Source organism: Muscardinus avellanarius, assembly GCF_963383645.1.
Source record: "Muscardinus avellanarius genome assembly, chromosome: X".
Lineage (NCBI taxonomy): Eukaryota > Metazoa > Chordata > Mammalia > Rodentia > Gliridae > Muscardinus > Muscardinus avellanarius.
In genome coordinates this window covers 117810381-117830966 of record NC_137792.1, presented here as the reverse complement: position 1 = coordinate 117830966, position 20586 = coordinate 117810381, and the positions used below count along the sequence as shown (strand labels likewise).

Sequence of the window (20586 nt, the reverse complement as noted above, 5' to 3'; positions counted from 1 at the left end):
GTTTTACCACTTGCTGATTTCCATGCTATAAAGAGCCACATGAAAGAAAAGGCATGATGACACACACCTTAATTCTCAGCTAGTCAGGAGACTGGAAGCAGGAGAATTCAAAGTTTTAGGCTAGTCTGGACAACTTAGTGAGACCCTGTCTCAAAATGAAATTTAGAAAATGGACAGGGGTTGTAGTTTAGTGATAGAGCACTTGGCTATATTGTTTGAGGCTCTGGGTTCAGTCCCTAGCACTGCAAATCATCATCATTATCATCATCATCATCATCAGCAGCAGCAGCAGCAGCATCTGCCATAGCTAACTAGATGTGTTGTACAACTCAGAGATGAGAAGAGATACTAACTTAGCTCCTATGAGCAAGTATGAGTGGCCTTCAGCATAAGCTGGAAGATCATACCAGAAGATCAAGAGGGAAGTACTATTAAAAACAAGTGGCAAGCCAGTCAGGAGCTATGGTACACACCTGTAATACTAGTACTTAGGAGGCTGAGACAGGAACACAAGTTCAATTCCAGGCTCATGCAATTAGTGAGACCCTCAGCAACTTCCTGAACTCCTGTTTCAAAAATAGATATATTCATAAATTAAAGACCAGGTGGGCACTTCATAAGTGGAAAGTACCTAGGTTCAATCACCAGTACCACAAAAAGTGACAAAACAACACTCTTGTAGAAGGAATAATTTTTTTCATATACACATGAAAAACCAATACAGAGATAAGTTGTGGAGCATAGACTTGTCAAAATGAATACTGTTCCAAAAATAAATACCGTTCTATTCAAAGCCTTGCTCTCTCTTGTTAGAATCCGGATGGGAAATCAATTTCAATCCTGTATTTACTGAGCATGCTATTATGTGTTGGTGTACACTAACAAGCAGAGAGAAATGCATTAGAAACTTCCTATTTTTAAGAAGCTTAGAGTCCAGCAAGAGGGATGATACAAGAATACAAATGACTAAAGACCGCATTGATGTGAGATCCTAGTATGCAGAGACTACGCAAAAGCCAAGAATAGCAAAATATAGAGCATGTGTTGTCATTGCCATTTTTATTTTTAAAATCAAAGTTATACACATGCATAGCTTAGGTCAAGTACTGGAAAACTTTCTAACAAAATTATTATTGTGTGTGTTACTGGGGATGGAACCCAGGGGCATTCTACCTGTGAGCTACAACCCCAGCCCTATTTTTTATTCGTTATTTTGAAACAGGGTCTCACTGAGAGGTGAGAATAAATACAGAGAATAGCCAGGTATCTCTCTCATATCTGTTTATCTTGCTGTTGCTTGATTTTTTCAATGTTAAACTTGATTTTTTTCAATGTTAAATAATGTTTATTGATTTTCACTATGGCACATGCAAGGCTTTTTAAAAATCTTTTAAGTTTGTTTCATTGATCATTTCACTTACGTGGATACTTCCTTTCTCTTTGTCCTCCCTTAATATTGGATAATTTGATATTGAATATAAATATTATTATGACTATGTAAAAACTCCACATCCTTGAATTAAGTAGTACAATATCATTTTCTTCATTCTTTCTTTTTATTTTGGTACTGGGGATTGAACTCAGGGGCATTCTACCTCCAAGCTACAACCCCAACCTTTTTTCTTTTGTTTTTTTTTTTTGTAATTATCAACATATATTTTAATACATACAATCTCAGAATATTTTTTCTCTTTTATTATAGTATATATAGTTATTAAACACATTCTTATGGAGTACTAGTCCATTTTATTAATAGTCTATAAAATAATTTCAGAAAGAGAAAAGGCAGTTATTTAATATAAAATTTCTTGATTTTGAGTCCATAGTGGTTTGTGTATATGTTAAAGATATTGAAACACTCTTTTTTCAGATTAGTAGAACATTTTAATGTAAACTATATTGCATATACTGCAGAGTATGAGTTGTCTTAAATGTATGCTGAGAAATTTATTTTTTTATTGGTGCATAGAATTCACACATCTTAATGGGATAAAAAGTTTGTGTAGATCTACATGCACACATCACTCTATTGAAACCTATCCCCTCCCCAACCCATTCCCTCTACTTCCCACCCTCCTGTTCTTGGCTTAGTGGTTGACATTTTGAAATAATGTGTTGCTAAAATTTTGAGGCTTATCTCAAACCTGCAATCCTCTTGTTTTTGCCTCCCAAGTACTGGGATTACAGGCATGTGACACCACTCCTGACCATTTTGCTTTTCTTAAAAATACTTTTATTGGTGCATTGTAGTCTCGCATCATAATGTAGTTCATAGTGATAGCGACGTCCACGCACACACCACTTATAGCTGAGTGTTCCCTCAGCTTCCTCCCCTCACTCTCTTCCCCATACAACATATTGAGATTGGCATTGGTATGCTCATGTATGTACATAATACAGTAGAAGTTTTTCCTTAACTGATCCTCCCTATCCTCCACAACACCCTCCTCTAGACCATCTCCCTGATTCCACTGAATTATCTAAAATCCCTCTTATAACAAATTGTTTCCTTCACTTTCTGTGACCTACTAATTTCATTTAACATAATATTCTCCAGGTCCATCTTTTTCTTGCAAATGGCATTATTTTGTTCTTTTTGATTTCTGAGTAGAATTCCACTGAGTTTATCCCATAATTTTTGATCCATTCATCTGTTGATGGACACCTAGGTTGATTCCATAATTTGCCTATTGCAAATTGTGCTGCTATGAACATGGGTATGTATGTATTACTAAAGCATTTTGATTCCAGTCCCTTTGGAAAGATAGCTAGGAGTGAAATAGCTGTATCATACGGTAGATTCATTCTCAAACCTCAGGAAATTAAAGCAGAAATTAAAATGGGATCGCATTTAAAAAAGTTTATGTTCATTAAAGAAAATCAAGAGTCTAAAGAATGAGACTACAGAAAAGAGGAAGATATTTACCAGCTATTTTTGCCTTCTTCTGTATAATATTATTTTGCTCCTCTGGAGTTCATAATTTACTTAGTTTTCATTTTTTATGTTTATATATTTCCTCATTTACTTTTCTATCTAACTTAATACTAATGTACCTTCAAGCCCATTCCCAGTTGAATATATCTCCTCTCCATTCATTCATAAACAATGGGTAATTAAACAATTTCATCATGTTAAAGATATATTTCTTGAAATCTGATCTGCTTCAATCTGAATTGGTTACTCCCTGTACCTGGAATATAAATGGTAACCTGAGAGTCTCTGTCCTTTTACTATATATTCAATAATGTATCTTTCAATTATCTGACAACTTTCCTTCTGACTTTTTCATTTTTGCAAAATTTTATATCTAATTGTTCACTGATATTAAAAAGGAACATGTGCCATGATAGCTGCTTTTTTTGCCCTAGGGCTTGGGACTTTTATATTGCAAGAAAGAAGAGACAAGAACAGGGTCTATTTAAAAATATGTACTTCCCAAATGAAAGATATATCCACAGAGTTCCTGGTTAGTGTTCTCTTTATCAATGGATTTTAGGCACACTTATAATAAAAAATGACTGAAGCCATTGATATATGGTCCCTATATTGCCCCCTTCTCCCTTGGAGGCATTCTAGATATCATCCATGGTTTTAACAAGCACCATGCCTTCAGGTACATAAAGACCTTCATTATTAAGTGCAGACTACTCTTCATATAGAAAGTCCTAATATGCAAAAAAGGAGGAAGAAATTATAACATTTTCCTCTTGCTTTATACTCTTCTTTTGTCTAATAATTTTCCAGTTTGGCAGCATGCTTGTGATAGAAAGAACATTTGAAGAGGTGATGTGTTTTAAGAGCATTTCTTTGGTAATATTTGGTAACTTACTCTAAAGAAGTACATTCGCCACAAAAAATATGTCCTTGAAATTTTAGGAAAGTACTTATATGTTTTTAAATGTAATACACCTTCTAGTTACTGATCATCAGTTTTAACTTTGCCTCAGAATGTCTAGTCTACTAGTGCTTGCTTATCATATAATCAGAAAATTTTAGATCTGTTTTTCCTTGTTAGGTCTTATAGTCCCCCCTTATCCAGGGGAAATACATTATGAGACCTCCAGTGGATGTATGAAAATGTTATAGTACCAAATCATATAAATTCATATATATACATATATGTGTGTATATATACATATGTATATCTATGTATGTATGCATATGAGGTGCTACTAAGGAATTGTTGCCATGATAACACTATGGATGTGTGTATGTATGTATATATATATATATATATATAATATGTATAATATATGTGTCTATATAAGTATCTATGTATATGTTTACATATATATGCACATGTATACATATAGGGTGCTAAAAAGGGATCTTTGACATGATAGCACAATGTATGCACATATATGCTATATTTTTCATACACATACATACCTGTGATAAATTTGAATTTTAAAATTAGGCACAGGCAGGGGTCAGGATAGCAGAATAGTGATACCCAGCCCTAGTGTGCCCCACCACAGAATGAAAATAAAGAAACAGGTGTGTAACTGCTTGTGGAGGTAAGTGGCTTTGGATAACCAATAGAAATTCACAGCTGACAAAATAAAACTTGGCAAATGCACCGACTAGGACTAGGAAGAATAGCAAAGCAAGGGAACAAAATACCCCAGTACCAGGCACTTGTTAGTTATGTTAGGAGAAGGGAATTCTTCCCTCTAAGAGAGTTAAGATGAAAAGGAGAGACATGATGTGTTACAGAAGGCTGCACACTGTAGAGCAGCAGCTTAAATAGGTGACATGGAGTCTTCACAAGCCAGCTTTAGAAAACAAATTTACTGCGTCTTTCAGCAAACTCTCAGAGTGTTATAGCCAGGAGTCATCTTGAGAAGAATCCTATTATCAGAGACTAAACTGCTCAAGGAGTAAGAAAACTCAGCATAATCACACTTCAGGGTCCCCAGCACCCAGCTGCATTGACTAGGCAGGTAGTCACACAAAAGACAACCATGCCTGGGGGAGTGTCTCTGAAACAAACCTGCTGACAGTTTTATGCTGCCTGGACTGCAGGCTGTGACAGGGAGGGGAGTGGAAGGCACAGCAGTTTGCCAATCCTGTACCTGCATGGATTCATAGGGGAAGGGCACTTCTTTTTTATTTTATTTTTATTTTTTATTGATGCATTGTAGTCATACATCTTAATGGGATGCAAGATGGTGGAGACATACATGCACACACCACCCAATTAGCCCTTACCCACTTCCCATCCTATTACCTCCCCCTCCCTCCTGCCCATGCTTGGCTTAGTGATTGACTTTGATATGTTTAAGTACATCATGTGCTTTAGAGAGTTTCCCTCTTCCCCCCTCCCATCCCCTCAGTTAGGTCACCTTATTTACTCCTCTGCAGGATCTCCTTCTTCATCTAGAGTTCCTCCTGTTACCCATTTCTCCCTAGCTTCTGCATATTAGGGAAAGCATCCAATTTCTTCTTTGTTTGTGACTGGCTAATCTCATTTAGCATAATGTCCTCAAGATCCATCTATTCCCCTGAAAATACCACAATTGTACTTTTTATGGCTGAGTAAAATTCCATTGTGTACATATTCCACAGTTTTGTAATCCATTCATCTGTTGATGGACATCTTGGCTGGTTCCAGTTTGGCTATGGTGACTTGAGCAGCTATGAACATAGATACGCATGCATTAATTGGGTAGTTTGGTTTCTATTCTTTTGGGTAGATACTCAGAAGTGGTATTGCTGGATCAAATGGTAGATTTGTTCCCATTCTTCTGAGGATCCTCCATACTGTTTTCCAAAGTGGTTGTACTAATTTGCAGTTCCACCAGCAATGCATTAGAGTTCCCACTTCTCCTCATCCTTGCCAGCATTTGTTGTTGTTGTGTTTTGAATTATTGCCATTCTAGTTGGAGTTAGGTGAAATCTCAGGGTAGTTTTGATTTGCATCTCTCTGATTGCCAATGATGTTGAGCATTTTTTCATGCATTTATTGGCTATTTGCAATAGCCAATTTCTTCCTTTATGAAGAATTTCTTCCTTTATGAAGTGTCTATTTAATTCACATGCCCATTTTTTGATTGGGGGAGGGCACTTCTAAAAGCACCAGGACAATTACTTAATCTGTACATCCTTCCTCCATCACAGAACTCAATGGTTCAATTACTCCCTTCTACCTTGGAGGCATTCTAAGTATCTATCATGGTTTTAACAATCATCATGTCTTCAGGTACATAAACTAAAGACCTCCAGTACAAATAAACACCCTGCATTATCCACACTCCTATAAGTGTTGGTGGGTGAAAGGGCTCTTTGGGGCTCTGATATTGACCATGTCATTGGATAGACTAAAATCTTCCAGAATGATTATATTCCTGGTACTGTCAACATTCTGCCTTAAGTGGTTCAGCAAGAAATACAGGGCTCAGACTACATACCACTCCCACTTACTTGGTAATGGCTAACAAAAATTACCAGCTGCATTTGCAAACCCACCGTGTCTATTTATTTATTCATAATACTGGGGATTTAACACAGGGGCATTCTACTTCCAAGCTATACCCCTAGCTGTATTTTTTTTTCTTTATTCAGAAACGGAGTCTCACTAAGTTGTGGAGGGTCCCGTGTTATTGAAGCTGGTCATGAACCTGTGATCTCAACATCCCAAGCACTGGGATTATAAGTATGTGCTACCATGCCCAACTATTTTTATTGTTTTAGAATTTTATTGGTACAATATAATTATAGTTGAGTAAAACTTCATACTGTGAATATACCATATTTTCATTACCCATTAATCTGTTAATGGACAACTAGGTTGGTTCAATAATTTGGCTATTATGAATTGAGCTGCTCTGTACATGGTTATGCATATATCACTATATTATTCTAACTTGAATTACTTTGGAAATTTACTAAGGAGTAGTATACCTGGTCATATGGTGATTAAATCCCTAGATCTGCAGAATCTCCATGTTGATCTCCATAATAGCTGTTCTAATTTACAGCCTCCACGAGAGTGTATAAGCATTTCTTTTCTTCACATCCTCTCTAGCCTTTATTTTTGTTTGTATTATTGATTATTGTCATTCTAACTGTAATTCATCTGAAGCATAAAATTAGAAACAATGCCTACATGAAAAAGGACAATGGATACAGACATGGGTTAGTAAAATTTTAATTTGAACAACCTGTTCAAACACTGGAATAGGAAAAGAAACCTGTTCAAACACTGGAACAGGAAAACTTGAAAAGTTTTATTTTCCATATTCTTGAAGTTTTCATGAAGATACTACACGAAAACTTAAAGACCTTAAAGGATTGGATGATGCCCATCCACATTGATAACAGTTATCCTCTTACTCCACTTATTCAGATGGTAATCTCTTCCAGAAACACTCTAATAAACATGCATGCATGACTGTTTTATGACCTATCTGAGCATTCATTAGCACAATCAGTTAGACACATAAAATAACCATCACACACTGCTATGATAGATTAAATACCTTATAAAAAAACATACATTTTCTTTCTCACAGTCGTGGAAGCTCAGAAATCCAAGGAAAAGGTACTGGGAGACTCAGTGTCTGGTGAGGACTAAGTTTCTCAACTTCCCTAGTCCTTCACTGTTACTTCACATGGTGGAAGGGTTGAGGGTCCTCTCTGAGGTCTCATTTGAAAATGCATGTATGCCACTCATAAGAGATTGCTTTCATGGACTTTTTAGTTCTCAAAGGCTCTACCTTCTAATACTGTCACCTTGGGGGTCAGGAATTCAATATTTTAACTGAGGAAAGGAAATATAAATATTCAGACAATAGCAGTTTGTAAGATTACTTCCATTTTCTATGATTCTATAAAAATGTGATAAACCCATTAACAATGTGTTTATATATTGAATAACTTCCCACTGCCTTTTATTTTTATTTTTATATTTTTAATTTTTATTGGTGCACTGTAGTCATACATCTTAATGAGATAAAAGACTTGTGGAGACACACATGCACACATCATCCAATTAGCCCATACCGGATCCTCACCCTATTCCCTCCACAACCCTCCTTCCCATGCTTGGCTTAGTGATTGATTTGATATGTTTGTTTAAGTACATCATGTGCTTTGGAGAGTTTCCTTTCAATTTTGAGAAATATCAAAACAGGAAGTACTTTAGCTTCAGTAGGCAATAAAATCTCACGTAGTTCCATTATTTGCATTACATATTTTACCTTCATCATTGTATGTTTCATAATCAACCTTCTCTCTCAAGAAGGTTGCAAAGCCGGACTTGGTGGCACACACTTCTAATCCCCGCGCTTGGGAGGCAGAGACAGGAGGATCGCACAAGAGACCCTGTTTCCAAAAAGTTTTTCAAAAGTATAAAATAGGTGTGGGAGTGTAGCCTGCAGGTAGAAGGGCTTCCAGGAACCCCAGTACCACCATCAAAAAAAGGAGATTGCAAAAGAAGTTGAAGATAAATAGAAATTTGATTTTCACTTTTCATTTTCTTCTCTTTTCTACAGCTTTTATCACCCAAATTAATCAAGAAGCATCCTTAGGAGACTGACATCTTCCTCTTTTTGCATGCAGCATCATGTTCACAACATCAGTGGCTAGGATCATTGTAAAAATTATCTTTTTCATTACAATTCGATAAGTGTTGGTATTCACAGATATAAAATGGGGAAACACATGTCAATTTCAATGTGCTTTAGTAAGAAATTGTAGTTCTTTGCTCTTTCTGAAGTCTACTTAGTCCATTTTCAATGCAGCAATGAAATTGGAAATTATAATGGAACTCTATTTTTAAATGAGTAGTTAATAAAGATAGGAATATATATATATATATATATATATATATATATATATATATATATATATATATGGCACTAGGGTTCCTGGAAGCCCTTCTACCTCTGGGCTACACTCCCAGACCTATTTTAGGTTTTTCTGTTTGAAAACAGGGTCTCTTAAGCCAGCGTGGCTGGCTTTGTCCCTGCACGATCCTCCTGTCTCCGCCTCCCAAGCACAGGGATTACAAGAGTGCGCTACCATGCCCAGCTGTTAAGTATATTTTAATTTTGTATTGGATGCTTTTATTTGTGAATCTTTGTTTCAGACTTAGCATTTAGTTTTATGTACTAAGTACATCAAAAACACTAAATTTTCTAAATCTGAAGACTAAATGCTCCCCAACAAAAACATAGAATTACTCTTTTTGTACTGACTTAATAGTTCTTTTTTCTCCCAATTATTTTTATATTGGTGAATATAAAATTTACTTAATTCATATTTTTATTTACATTAGAAAGTACCTACTGTGACTTTGTATTTATCTAGGCCCATTTGTACAGAAGAAATTCTACTTGGCATACAAATAATGGTATCATAATAATTCAATTTATTCGATTAAGCTTTGTATAATGTATGACATTTTGGCTGAGGTCCATTTTTTCTATGTATATTCAATCACTTCAGTATTATTCTTGAACAAATTACTCATACCCTATTGAATAGCCTTTGCATCTTTATCACAAGTCAGCTGAGCTGAACATACTCTTCTAGGCTGATTTTTAACATTTCTAATTTAATAAGTCTTGGTGTTACATATGTGAATTACTTCCACTTTATTTTTCAACATTGTTTTAAGTATAGTAATCTATTCTTTTTCATGTCAATTTCATATCTTCTATATGTATTTTAATTTTTTATTGGTGCATTGTAATCATACATCTTAATGGGATACAAGATGGTCGAGACATACATGCACACATCTTGGATTTTGATAGGAATTTGGTTAATTCTACTAATCAAATCTGGAGAAATTTAAATCTTTAGTCTATTGCATCTTGTGAACATAGAATGTTTCTAGATGCATTTATAAAATATTTTATTTCTTTCATCAGTGTATTTATTTTTGGAATACAAATCCATTACATGTTTTGTTAAGTTTACACCTAAGGTTATACTTTACTTTTTTCTTGATTGAAAATAGTAAGTTGGGCGTGGTGGCACACACTTGTAATCCCAGCATTCAGAAGGCTGAGACAGGAGGATCGCTGTTTGTGGACAGCCTCAGCTACTTAGTGAGGCCCTCCACAATTTAGTGAGGCCCTCTTTCAAATTAAAAAATAAAAAAATAGGGCAGGGTGTATAACGCAGAGGTCAAATGCCCCTGGGTTCCATCCCCAGACCCGCCAAAAAAAAAAAAAATAGTATATTTTTATTTCAATTTGAATGTGTTTTTACTGCATAGAAACACAATTGATTTTTGTATGCTCATATTGTATCCTAAAACCTTACTAAATATACTTAATAATTATAAACATATTTCTTGGGATTATCTGCCTTAACTACCATTTATGTCTTCCTTTCTGATCTGTATATCTTTTATTTCCTTTTCTTAAATTGCTACTGGTTAGAATCTCCAGTTGAATATGAGTTGTCAGAAGAGATTTTTTTTCTCCTGTTCTTAGAAGGAAAACACTTTTTTGCCATTAAGCATAATTTTAGCTGTAGGCTTTGGGGACTTGAAGATTTGGGAGTGAGGTTAATGATAAGTGTTCTTAGTAGGTAGAATGCTATGCAAGCAATCTATTTTATATTGTGATAATTTGTAATTTTCAAGAAATTGATTCATTTCATCCAAATTATCAAATTTGTGTTGGTAAAGTTGTTTATATTAGTCATTTATCACTTTTATGTTTGCAAAGTCTACAGTGATATACTTTGGTTTATTCCTGATATTAATATTTTGTGTCTTATTTATTGTTTTGCTAGTCTTGCTAGATATTTGTTCATGTTTTCCTATTTTTAATATACTTAATTTTTAAGCAGTTTTAGTTTTTATGTTGTGAGAGGCCAAGGGGATAGATACTTGAACTACTGACTGGAATAAAATATTTTCCCACCACATATGTGACCAAAAAAAGAAACTCACATGTAGAATATATAAATAACTCTAAAATACAGTATCTTGTTTGTTCAGTTAACTACTTCAATTAGACAGTGAAGAGAGATTTCACTGAAGAGGATATACAGATGGCAAATAAGCACATGGAATGATGCTCAACATCACTAGCAATTAGGAAAACCAAATTAAGAACTCGATGAATCTCAGTGGTAGAGTGCCTGTTTAGCATGCATGAGGCCCCGGGTTCAATCCTAAACATCAAAAACAAAAGAAGAAAAAATTTAAAAGAACATGCTGAGCTGTATATAATGGTGCATGCCTAGTAATCCCAGTACTTGGGAGGTTGACACAGGAGAATTACAGGTTCAAGACCAACCTCAGTAACTTAGTGAGACCCTGTTCCAAAATAAAAATAGGACTGGAGGAGTAGCTTGGAAGTAGAATGCTCCTAGTTTCAATCTCCAGTAACACACACACAGAGCACCCCTCACACCTACACATACATATACACAAAGGACTTGTTGAGCCATCGCTATGCACATATATAAAAACAGCTAATTAAAAAGTTAATGACAATACTAAATACTGGCAAGAATGCTGAGAAACTAGATCTCTCACACACTGCTGATAAGATGTCCTCTAGGAAACAATTTGGCACTTTCTCATAAAATTTAACAAGTAATCATATTACTCAGAAATCACACTCTTGTTCATTTATCTTAAAAAATTAAAATGTATGCATTTAAAAAATCTATTCCCAGCTGATCATAATATATAATAGGTACAAACTAAAAACAATATGCATCCTTTAACAGGTTAAATATTAAACAAACTTGAGCATACATATCGTAAAATACTATGTGTTGATGAAAAAGAATAGACTACCTAAACACACAACTGTAATGATTATAAAGGGAATTATACTGAATGAAAAAAAGACTAATTTCCAAAGCTGTCATGCTATATGATTCCATTTGTATAATATTCTTGAACTATATATTGAAGTGGAAAACAGATTAGTGGTTGACAGGAATTAAGAATAGTGGGATAGGGGAAAGATATGATGTAATAGAAAGGAAATAGAACTATACATACAGATTCAATAGTATTGATTTTTCTGGTTTTGATATTGTGTTATAATATTATAAGGCATAACTTGGAGAAATTGGAGTTAAAAATTCACAAGGCCAATTTTTGAAATTTTCTGTGACAAAAAGTTTCCAATATAAACTTTTAAAAAAATGTTGGTCCTTAAACCAATAAAATGAAAATTTGTAATTCTTTAAAAACCAAGGTAACAGTTATAGAGCCAAACAAATTAGTTAGATGGCACATTTTCACCTGGAAAATAAGATTGGAAGTGGCATATGAACTGTAGTTATAGCTGTATGCCTGATTTATTTGGAAAAGTAACCAACTGGTTTTTCCTTTGAGAAACTTGAACTGTTTTTCTCAGAAATGATGCAAATACAGAAACAAATTGATCTGTAATATTTATATAAATATTATTTTTCTGCAATAAATTATTTTTAAATAAACACAATTATTTTTATTTTAGCTTATTGACATAAAATCTATTCATCTCTCTACTTATTTATTCTTTTTAATTTCATTTTATGCAGCATCCATCCATTGTTTGAAATGCTAAAACTGTTAAGCTTTCTGTATTTACAAAACTTTGTTTTGTATTTCTCTTATAAAGACTTGGATTGGGAATCGAAGAAGAAAATACCGTTTAATGGGAATTGAAGTTCCACCTCCGAGAGGAGGCCCTGCTGATTTCTCTGAACAACCCGAGTCTGGTTCTTTGTCTGCACTCACACCAGGAGAGGAAGCTGGGCCTGAAGTAGGAGAGGATAACGACAGAAATGATGAAGTATCCATCTGTTTGTCCGAAGGAAGCTCTCAAGGTACTTTATGTGCTGCACTTCCTAATAACAGCCTCTGTGAATTCGATGCATTTTTACTTGCTTTTCAGCTCACTGCACTTCCAATCTAGAGGTTTCAAAACATTTGACCAAATACTTGAGAGGAAACAGACTTATTTTTTAATGCTGTACCTAAGCATACCCCCATACCAACTCATCATAAGGAACGGTCATCTCCTTCAAAAATAATCTCTCACACTTTAAAATGTTATTTATACCAAAAATCTATACAATATGATTAAGAAAAACAATAATAATTGTTTTATTAGAATTCTTGTCAATTTAGGTTAGAGTTTTATAAACACTGTAATAAAAGAGAATATGGTATGTAATAAACTGGCCTCTAGTTCAACAAACTGGGTGCATGCAAGTTTTAGCTTTTCCTCTCTTTATTGGACTTCAGACAAATCATTTAACTTATTGGGCTTTAGTTACCTTACTTGCAAAAAGAATTAGACTGGATCATCTTAATAATGATTCTTTAAATAAAATTGCAAATAATAGCATGGAATTGCACCATTTTTCCATGAGAAGCATATTTCTTTTGAATTCAAGCATAGAAACACATCTGATACCATTTTACTAACATTTTCATTAATGCTAAATTTAAATATGAAATTCATCCATTATAATTGCATACTTCAATTACTTTAACAAATTTTATAGAGGTGTACAGTCATCACTATTGCTAAAATATGATTTTACATCATCTTCATCATGCTAAAAAACTTATATAGCCCATTTTAAGTCAGGGACCCCTCCCACCCTCAGGTCTAGTCAACCAATACTCAGCTCTTTTACTATGAAAATGCATCTTTTCTAAATATTTCATAAAAATAAATTCATACATTATGTAATTATTTTGTTTATGTGATTGAGAAACAGAAGCATGCATTTGCTCATTTTTTGTTATTTCATTGAGCCTTGTTCAGGATATTGACACATTATTTTATTGTTAATAGTTTTTGATTGCCTTTTAATTTTGCTTATGATGCCTTATGATGTCTTAATTTTTGTTTAAAATTTTTATGTTGCCTAATTTACCAATATTTTCTTTATAGATTTTTTTTTACTTTGGTGTTATGATGACAAAGTATCTTCTTGTATCACAGTTATATAACTATGAACCCTATTTGCCTCTGCTATTCTTGTGATCTTATTTTTTGCACTTTGATATTTATTTCACTAGAATTTCTTTTTCCTTAATGTATATGAGGAAAAAGCCTAAATTTATTTTCCACATAGTTAACTGATTGTCTTTATACTATTTGGTAAGCAATACATCATTTTCCCAGTGAGTTTAAGTGTAGCTTTTCCTCACATATGCATACATACACATGTGTGAAGGTAAAATTCTAGAGTTACTATTACATTGCATGGATATGACTGTTTATACTTCTGTTTTTATAAAATGTCTTAATATGTCATAGGACTCTTGTTATTCTTGGCTCTTGTAGTACATTGATTCATCTAGATGAACTTAGAATTGTTTAGTTATACATTTTCCTAATTTCTTCCTCAATGTGTATTTACTGGCATTGCATTAGATAGATAAGCTACATTATGAAAATGAATCCAATTTGACATGTATTGAGTTTTAGGTGATAACAGAACATTCATGTAGAGCTGTCTAGAAGGCGCTTTATACTATGCATCTGGAACTCAGAAGTGAACTTAAGAAATGAAAAGAAATAAAACATGTGGGAGACACCCACACTAAGTCCCAAAATACCTAGCCATAGAAATAGAAAATGTAACTAAGAGAAAGTTTAAAAAAAAAAAACAGACAATTGACAAGGGCTGTGCATTGAGAAACATGGAGATTCTGGGACCAGAGGAGGAAAAATAGAAGCCATTCACAATCAGGATGAACAACCATGATGAACCAAAAAAATTCGCAACCAGGATGGCATGCTATTACTAAGACCAAGGAAGGAGAAAGATCTTAGAAATAAAAAGGGTCATTATCTCAATGATCTTATAGAGGTTGAGTAGCAAGAAGGAGAGGCTAGTGAATCCAATATTTTACGAGTTCTTTGAAAAACCATTTAATTGTGTGCATGGTGAGTGGTGAGGAGGAAAGCAGATTGCAGTAGGTTAAGTCATAAAAGAGAAATAAAAACTTTCCCTATTGAGAGGATTATTTAAGACCAGATATTTAAGTTGGGTGTGGTTGTGCATGCCTGTAACTCCAGTACTTGGGAGGCTGAGACATGAGAATCTCAGGTTTAAGATTCTCAGCAACTTAGTGAGACCCTAAGAAAAGTAGAGAAACCCTGTTGCAAAACAAAAAATAAAATAAAACTGGGAGTGTAGCTGATACCCGAACACTCCTGGGTTTAAACCTAAGTATCACACACACACACACACACACACACACAGAGAGAGAGAGAGAGAGAGAGAGAGAGAGAGAGAGAGAGAGAGAGACAGACAGACAGACAGACAGACAGACAGACAGACAGATATTTGAGTGTTATCAATTTCTCAGTATAAATATTCAAGCCTTCCCCCCAAGTGTTATTGATATTGATGAGGATGACAACATAATTTAATATACAGAAAAACTGAGACATTTAAAAGTCATCTAGAAAAAAAGAAGCACTTCATCATTTCCAATTCCCTTATTTCTAATATAGATAGGTCCATTAAACACATTTTTGTCTTCTGTCAATCTCACTAAATTGTACATGCCTGAAGATACTTGGAAATTCCCAGCAATACATGACAGGATCTTTAGAGTGTGATGTCTGGCAGCTAGTTGAGAGGGAGTGGGGTAAGTAGGAATTTGTGTGTTTCTGAGAGTGGGTGAGAGAGCTGTGCGGAAATATTCTGATAATGGAAAGTGCAGGGCCCCTAAATGGAGTTTCATCCCCGAACTGCCACTTCTCCACTTAAAAGAGAATTTTAGAAAATAAGTAGTCAATGGAAAAAAAGTGAAAGTTAATTTTAAAGTCTGCTTTAATGGTCGAGTTTTAATAAACCACTGCTCCTACACTGGTGTCCTTTGTCATATAATAGCATGTTCTCTAGACAGCTGGCATAGTAATCAAGACCTAATGAGAAAAAAAAGAGAGAATTTAATGTACGAATCAAAAAACGCTTGATGAGAAGTACGATTGCCTAGAATTTCTCTCCGAGGCTTATTTTTCAATGCTGCATAACAACCTTCTCATTCTCATCAAAAATTGCAAGAGAAAAGCATTTTCAAATACTGAAAAGAGTCCTTTTTTGTGCGGTTTCCTACTAGCTTTATCTTGTTCTCTTCCTCATTTTGCTAATGGAGAATACTAATCTGATTTGTTTCATTGTGTGATCATTTTTATAATGGTTAAGTTGATTGTAATACTGATAACAAATCTTTAAAATATGTCAACCATATTCTCCTCTACTTTATGAATATATGGTTAGATGCATGTGTACTTTGAGATTTCCATTAATTATGTATCTTTTTTTCCTGTGGCACTGGGGGTGCAACCCAGGGGCTTTTTACCTCCAGGCTACACTTCCAGTCCTATTTTATACTTTATTTGGAAACAGGGTATCAGTACGGTGCTGAAAGCCTCACTTAAATAGCTGAGACTGACTTTGAACCTGTGCAATCCTCCTGTCTAAGCCTCCCAAGCACTGGGATTACAAGTGTGTGTCACCACACCCAGCTCAATTATATATCTTAAATATACAAAGACAGAATAATCAGTAGGTTATACTACTTAAAAAACCCAGCAACTGAAATTCAGAGTCCTTATAACACAGCTGTTGATTCAATAATATAAAAATCTTCTCAATGTCTCAAAAGAGGAAATATCTTCAAATTAGTGTTTACATATTAAATGTTAAAAGTTTATTTAAAAATCAGAAAAGTTTATACATACATCTAGATAAGCAAAAATAAGGATTTTCTAAATACAGTGTGTGTGTGTGTGTGTGTATGTGTGTGTGTGTGTGTGTGTGTGTGTGTGTGTGTGTGTGTGTTTTACTGGGAATTGAACCCAAGAGTGTTCTGTCACTGAAATACACCCCAAACACTTTTAAAAATTTTTTTGAAACAAGGTATCGCTGAGTTACCCTTTGCAATCCTCCTGTCCTAGCTGCCCACGTGATAGAATTACAGGCATGTGCCATTGTGTGGGATTAATTGCAGGTTGTATAAAGCAGTCTTTATCAGAGTCCACAAAAAAGTGCTGCTGATCTTTTAGCAGTTTCAAATCCATTCCTTTGTTTCTGAGAGGGCAGATTCCTCTCTGAAGGAGAGCTTCTGACTTATTTCTAACTTGCATTTTTCACCTCCTACCTTCTCTTCTTCCATTGCCTTTCCTTGTCCCTATAGGATTGGAGTGAAGGGAAAGGAGGTATGGTTGCTGGTGATTTTTTTGCCCCTTCCACAACTTCAGACTGCAGAAAAAATAATAATTGGATGGCTGACTTCCTTAATTTCAAGTTCTGTGTCTACCAAAATATATTGATATTTGAGCAATTATAAAGAATTTTACTATCCTGAAAAGCAAGTTGCTTAAGGTATGGGAACAATTAACATCTATAGCATTAAATTTTACAGCAAAGCCTCTTTTTCAGCTATACATATATTTATTATGGGGGCATGCACACTGATATAATTCTACATACAGCTACTTAGTGTTAGGATAAGAAATCATATAGAGTGCCCTCTAGAGTTTTAAATGATTAATAATTTTACTTATTTTTCAATTAACAGAGCTGTTTTTCTTGAGTAATTACCAGATACATTCACGGTGTTTATCTTTTAAACTTTCAGTAATAGAGACACAGTGTATAAAAGGAAACCCTTCTTTATTCAACATATCACTTCACCCATTTTTTTATTTTATTTAAATCCTTAGAATAGTTTTTATTTAAATCTTCTAAGATAATCAAATCATACATAAATATGTTGCCAGGAAAGAGCAAAATTATGAGTAAATGAGAACGGGAATATAAGGCAAACCCATAAGGAATAGTACCATAAATGATCTTGTTGATGAGCAATATAACCCCTCTTCTCGGGCCACCAGTGCTAATACCAACTCTGCAGCTAAAGCTCATGGCAATTTTCCTTCCCTTCGTTTCATTTAGTCTCTGATTATGTAGGACTTGAAAGGTCTGTGATTTGAAATGTCTGAATAATGAATAGGTAAATGTTCCTCTGTCTAGAAACCATCCTTTAAAAAATAAATTGGCTTTTTTTATTCCACATATAAATGAGATCTTGCAATATTTTTCCTTTCTGTCTGGCTGATTTCACACAGCATAACATCCTCCAGGTCCATTCGTGTTGTAGCAAGTGGCAGGAGAAAAGGTCAAATATACAGAGGTAGAGAATAAAACTGTGGTTATCAAAAATAGGAAGAAGAAAATAGGAAGGCTTCAGTCAAAGGATGAAAAGCAGCAAGTATGTAGAATAAATCAGTGGGAAAATCTAATGGAGAACATGAGGACTATGATTAATGGATAGAGTACAGTACTCAGGATTTCTGCTAAATTATTATAGCTGCTATTGCCTGGGATGGGGGAGGTTAATGATGTCAGATGATAGATATGCTAATTTATTTCACTATAGTAACTACTATATTCATGTGTAATATAACTTAGTATTACATACTATAAATATATAAAATAAAATTGATTTTTAAAAATCTAGTGAAAGATAAAATAGAAATTGTATTTATACAGAAAATTGCATTGAAACTTTGCTAAGGTTTTCCTGGATATCTTCAACTTGATTCTCATATAGAAATTGAATACGTGAGTTGTTAGATAAGCCCTGTTTTTCTTCTAATCATTCCCCATGCTGATACAAAGTACTCTTTTATATCTTTACATGGGAAGTAATAGACACAGAAAAATCTTGGGAGGGCTGATAAATATTTTTGTTCTGTTTTATATGGTAAAATAAAAGTCACTTACTAAGGAAATAAGAAATTCTACTAGTATTTATCCAAAGAGTCTCCATGGCATAGCTCTGTAAGAAAAAAAATAGAAACATTACAATTTTGGTTTTCCAGGGGTAGGGTCGAGAGTAATCTAAGAAAAAGGGACTAACATGCAGATACTCACTGCCTTGAACCAGCCACTACATATAGCTTAGCACAGAGATTTTTTAGTATACTCGGTTTTCTGAATTAATAACTTGTCTTAATTTTTCTTCCTCTATGTTAAAATACTATATTTGATCATAAAAGGAGTGTGCCTTCTTTGTAGAAAATGTTTGTGATATAAATAAATGTGATTCTACCCTTTAGTGATAACTCTTCTTAAAATGTGGGAGTGAATATTTTGCCAGTTTTCTTTGTGTATATACAGGAGAATGTTTTCTTTTTATCCCATTGCATCTTTACAATGAATAGTCTATTTTCAAAAAACATATAATTCTATCCAGATAAAATAATGGCAATGTTTTGGTGTAAAGAATGACACTCTTATTTTCTCCATTAAAATGTATTCATTTTTTCCTTTACAAAATTAACAATATATGTTCCTACATGGTAGGTTCTGCAATATTCATTTTTTCATTTTCCAGTAGATCATGAATATTTTTCTTGTTATTAACTAGTCTTTTATTTTCATTTATAATGCCTTTGGATTATTTATTGTAACAAGAGGTCCCAATAGTTTCTCCAATCAACCATTGTTAAAGATATAGGTTGCTTGCATATTTTTCTATTAAAAATATCACTATGGAGACCAGTCTTTTATGTGCACTCATCCACATTTGTTTCCTTAAGATACATTGTTAGATATAGAATTGCTCATCAAAGCATGTGTGAAGTGAATTTGTCATTTTGTGTCTTTTTATAATAGAATAATTACTTAATCTCAAAGGTTTGGGCTATGAAAAATAAAATCATCATCACTTTTTTTTTCTAAAGAAGAGCCCAGTGATGGTGTTTCAAATGAGACCAGGGCTCATAAGGAGGAGGACCACCATGCAGTATCCGAAGATAATGTGGTATGTACAGTTTGAAATTCTTTTCTCATTAAGTGATGGATTTCAAAGACATGTTTCCAGTTGATGACAGTATAAACTCTATAAAAATAGTTTTATTCTGCTTTACAAACCAAAACAGAGTTTTTCCCAATGAACTTATAAATCTTAGAGTACTTAATAAATAATATTTAAAATACCTCAAATGTTTTTCACTTGGGAGACATGCAAATAATAAAAGCTTAATACTTAGTACAAGTATGACACTTTATACATAACAAGTTATTTTTCCTCAACACACTTTGCCAAGAGCAGATTTTTTTTCTCATTTGACAGATGGCAGAATTAAAATGAAGTTGAGCCCAAGATCATGAAGGAAGCCTTTGTTAGTTCTGGTGCTTGCATCCCAGGATTTCTGACTTAAGTTCTCTGTTCAGACCATACCTATCTACACTCTTTGGAACCTTTTCTTTTTTATACTTAAATTGAACTCTGTTAGCCATCATAAAAATCACAGTAAATGAATATAGAAGTATTGAAGGTTTTTGAATAGCAGACAGAGGCAGGCTGTGTGTGATTAAACCAGTTTTCTAAAATGTAAACATATAGTGATGTTCCCTTAAGAGCTGTTTTAGCAGCATCTGTTTATACCATAAAGCAATACAAAAATCAAGATAGTATTTTAAATGTCATAATTAAGAAAGAATGGCATCCTGCTTTTTTATTTTTATTTTTTATTTTAAATTAGTTGTTTGTGCTTAATTGCAGCTACAGTGGATTTTTCCATTCCAAAGTGTCTGTGACAATCAAAATTTACCTTGACATCCATTAATTT

General features: G+C 34.0%; 1 protein-coding gene across 1 annotated transcript in view; it reads left to right on the top strand.

The window, feature by feature from the left end:
• The window catches only part of HDX (highly divergent homeobox), a gene marked incomplete at its 3' end in the record, with an annotated part of 111514 nt that overhangs the window by 78003 nt on the left and 12925 nt on the right, over window positions 1-20586 (top strand). The window contains exons 6-7 of the mRNA XM_080718344.1: window positions 12589-12796; window positions 19696-19775. Coding sequence (XP_080574470.1) covers window positions 12589-12796; window positions 19696-19775 — 288 coding nt within the window. The remainder of the gene's footprint in view (window positions 1-12588; window positions 12797-19695; window positions 19776-20586) is intronic.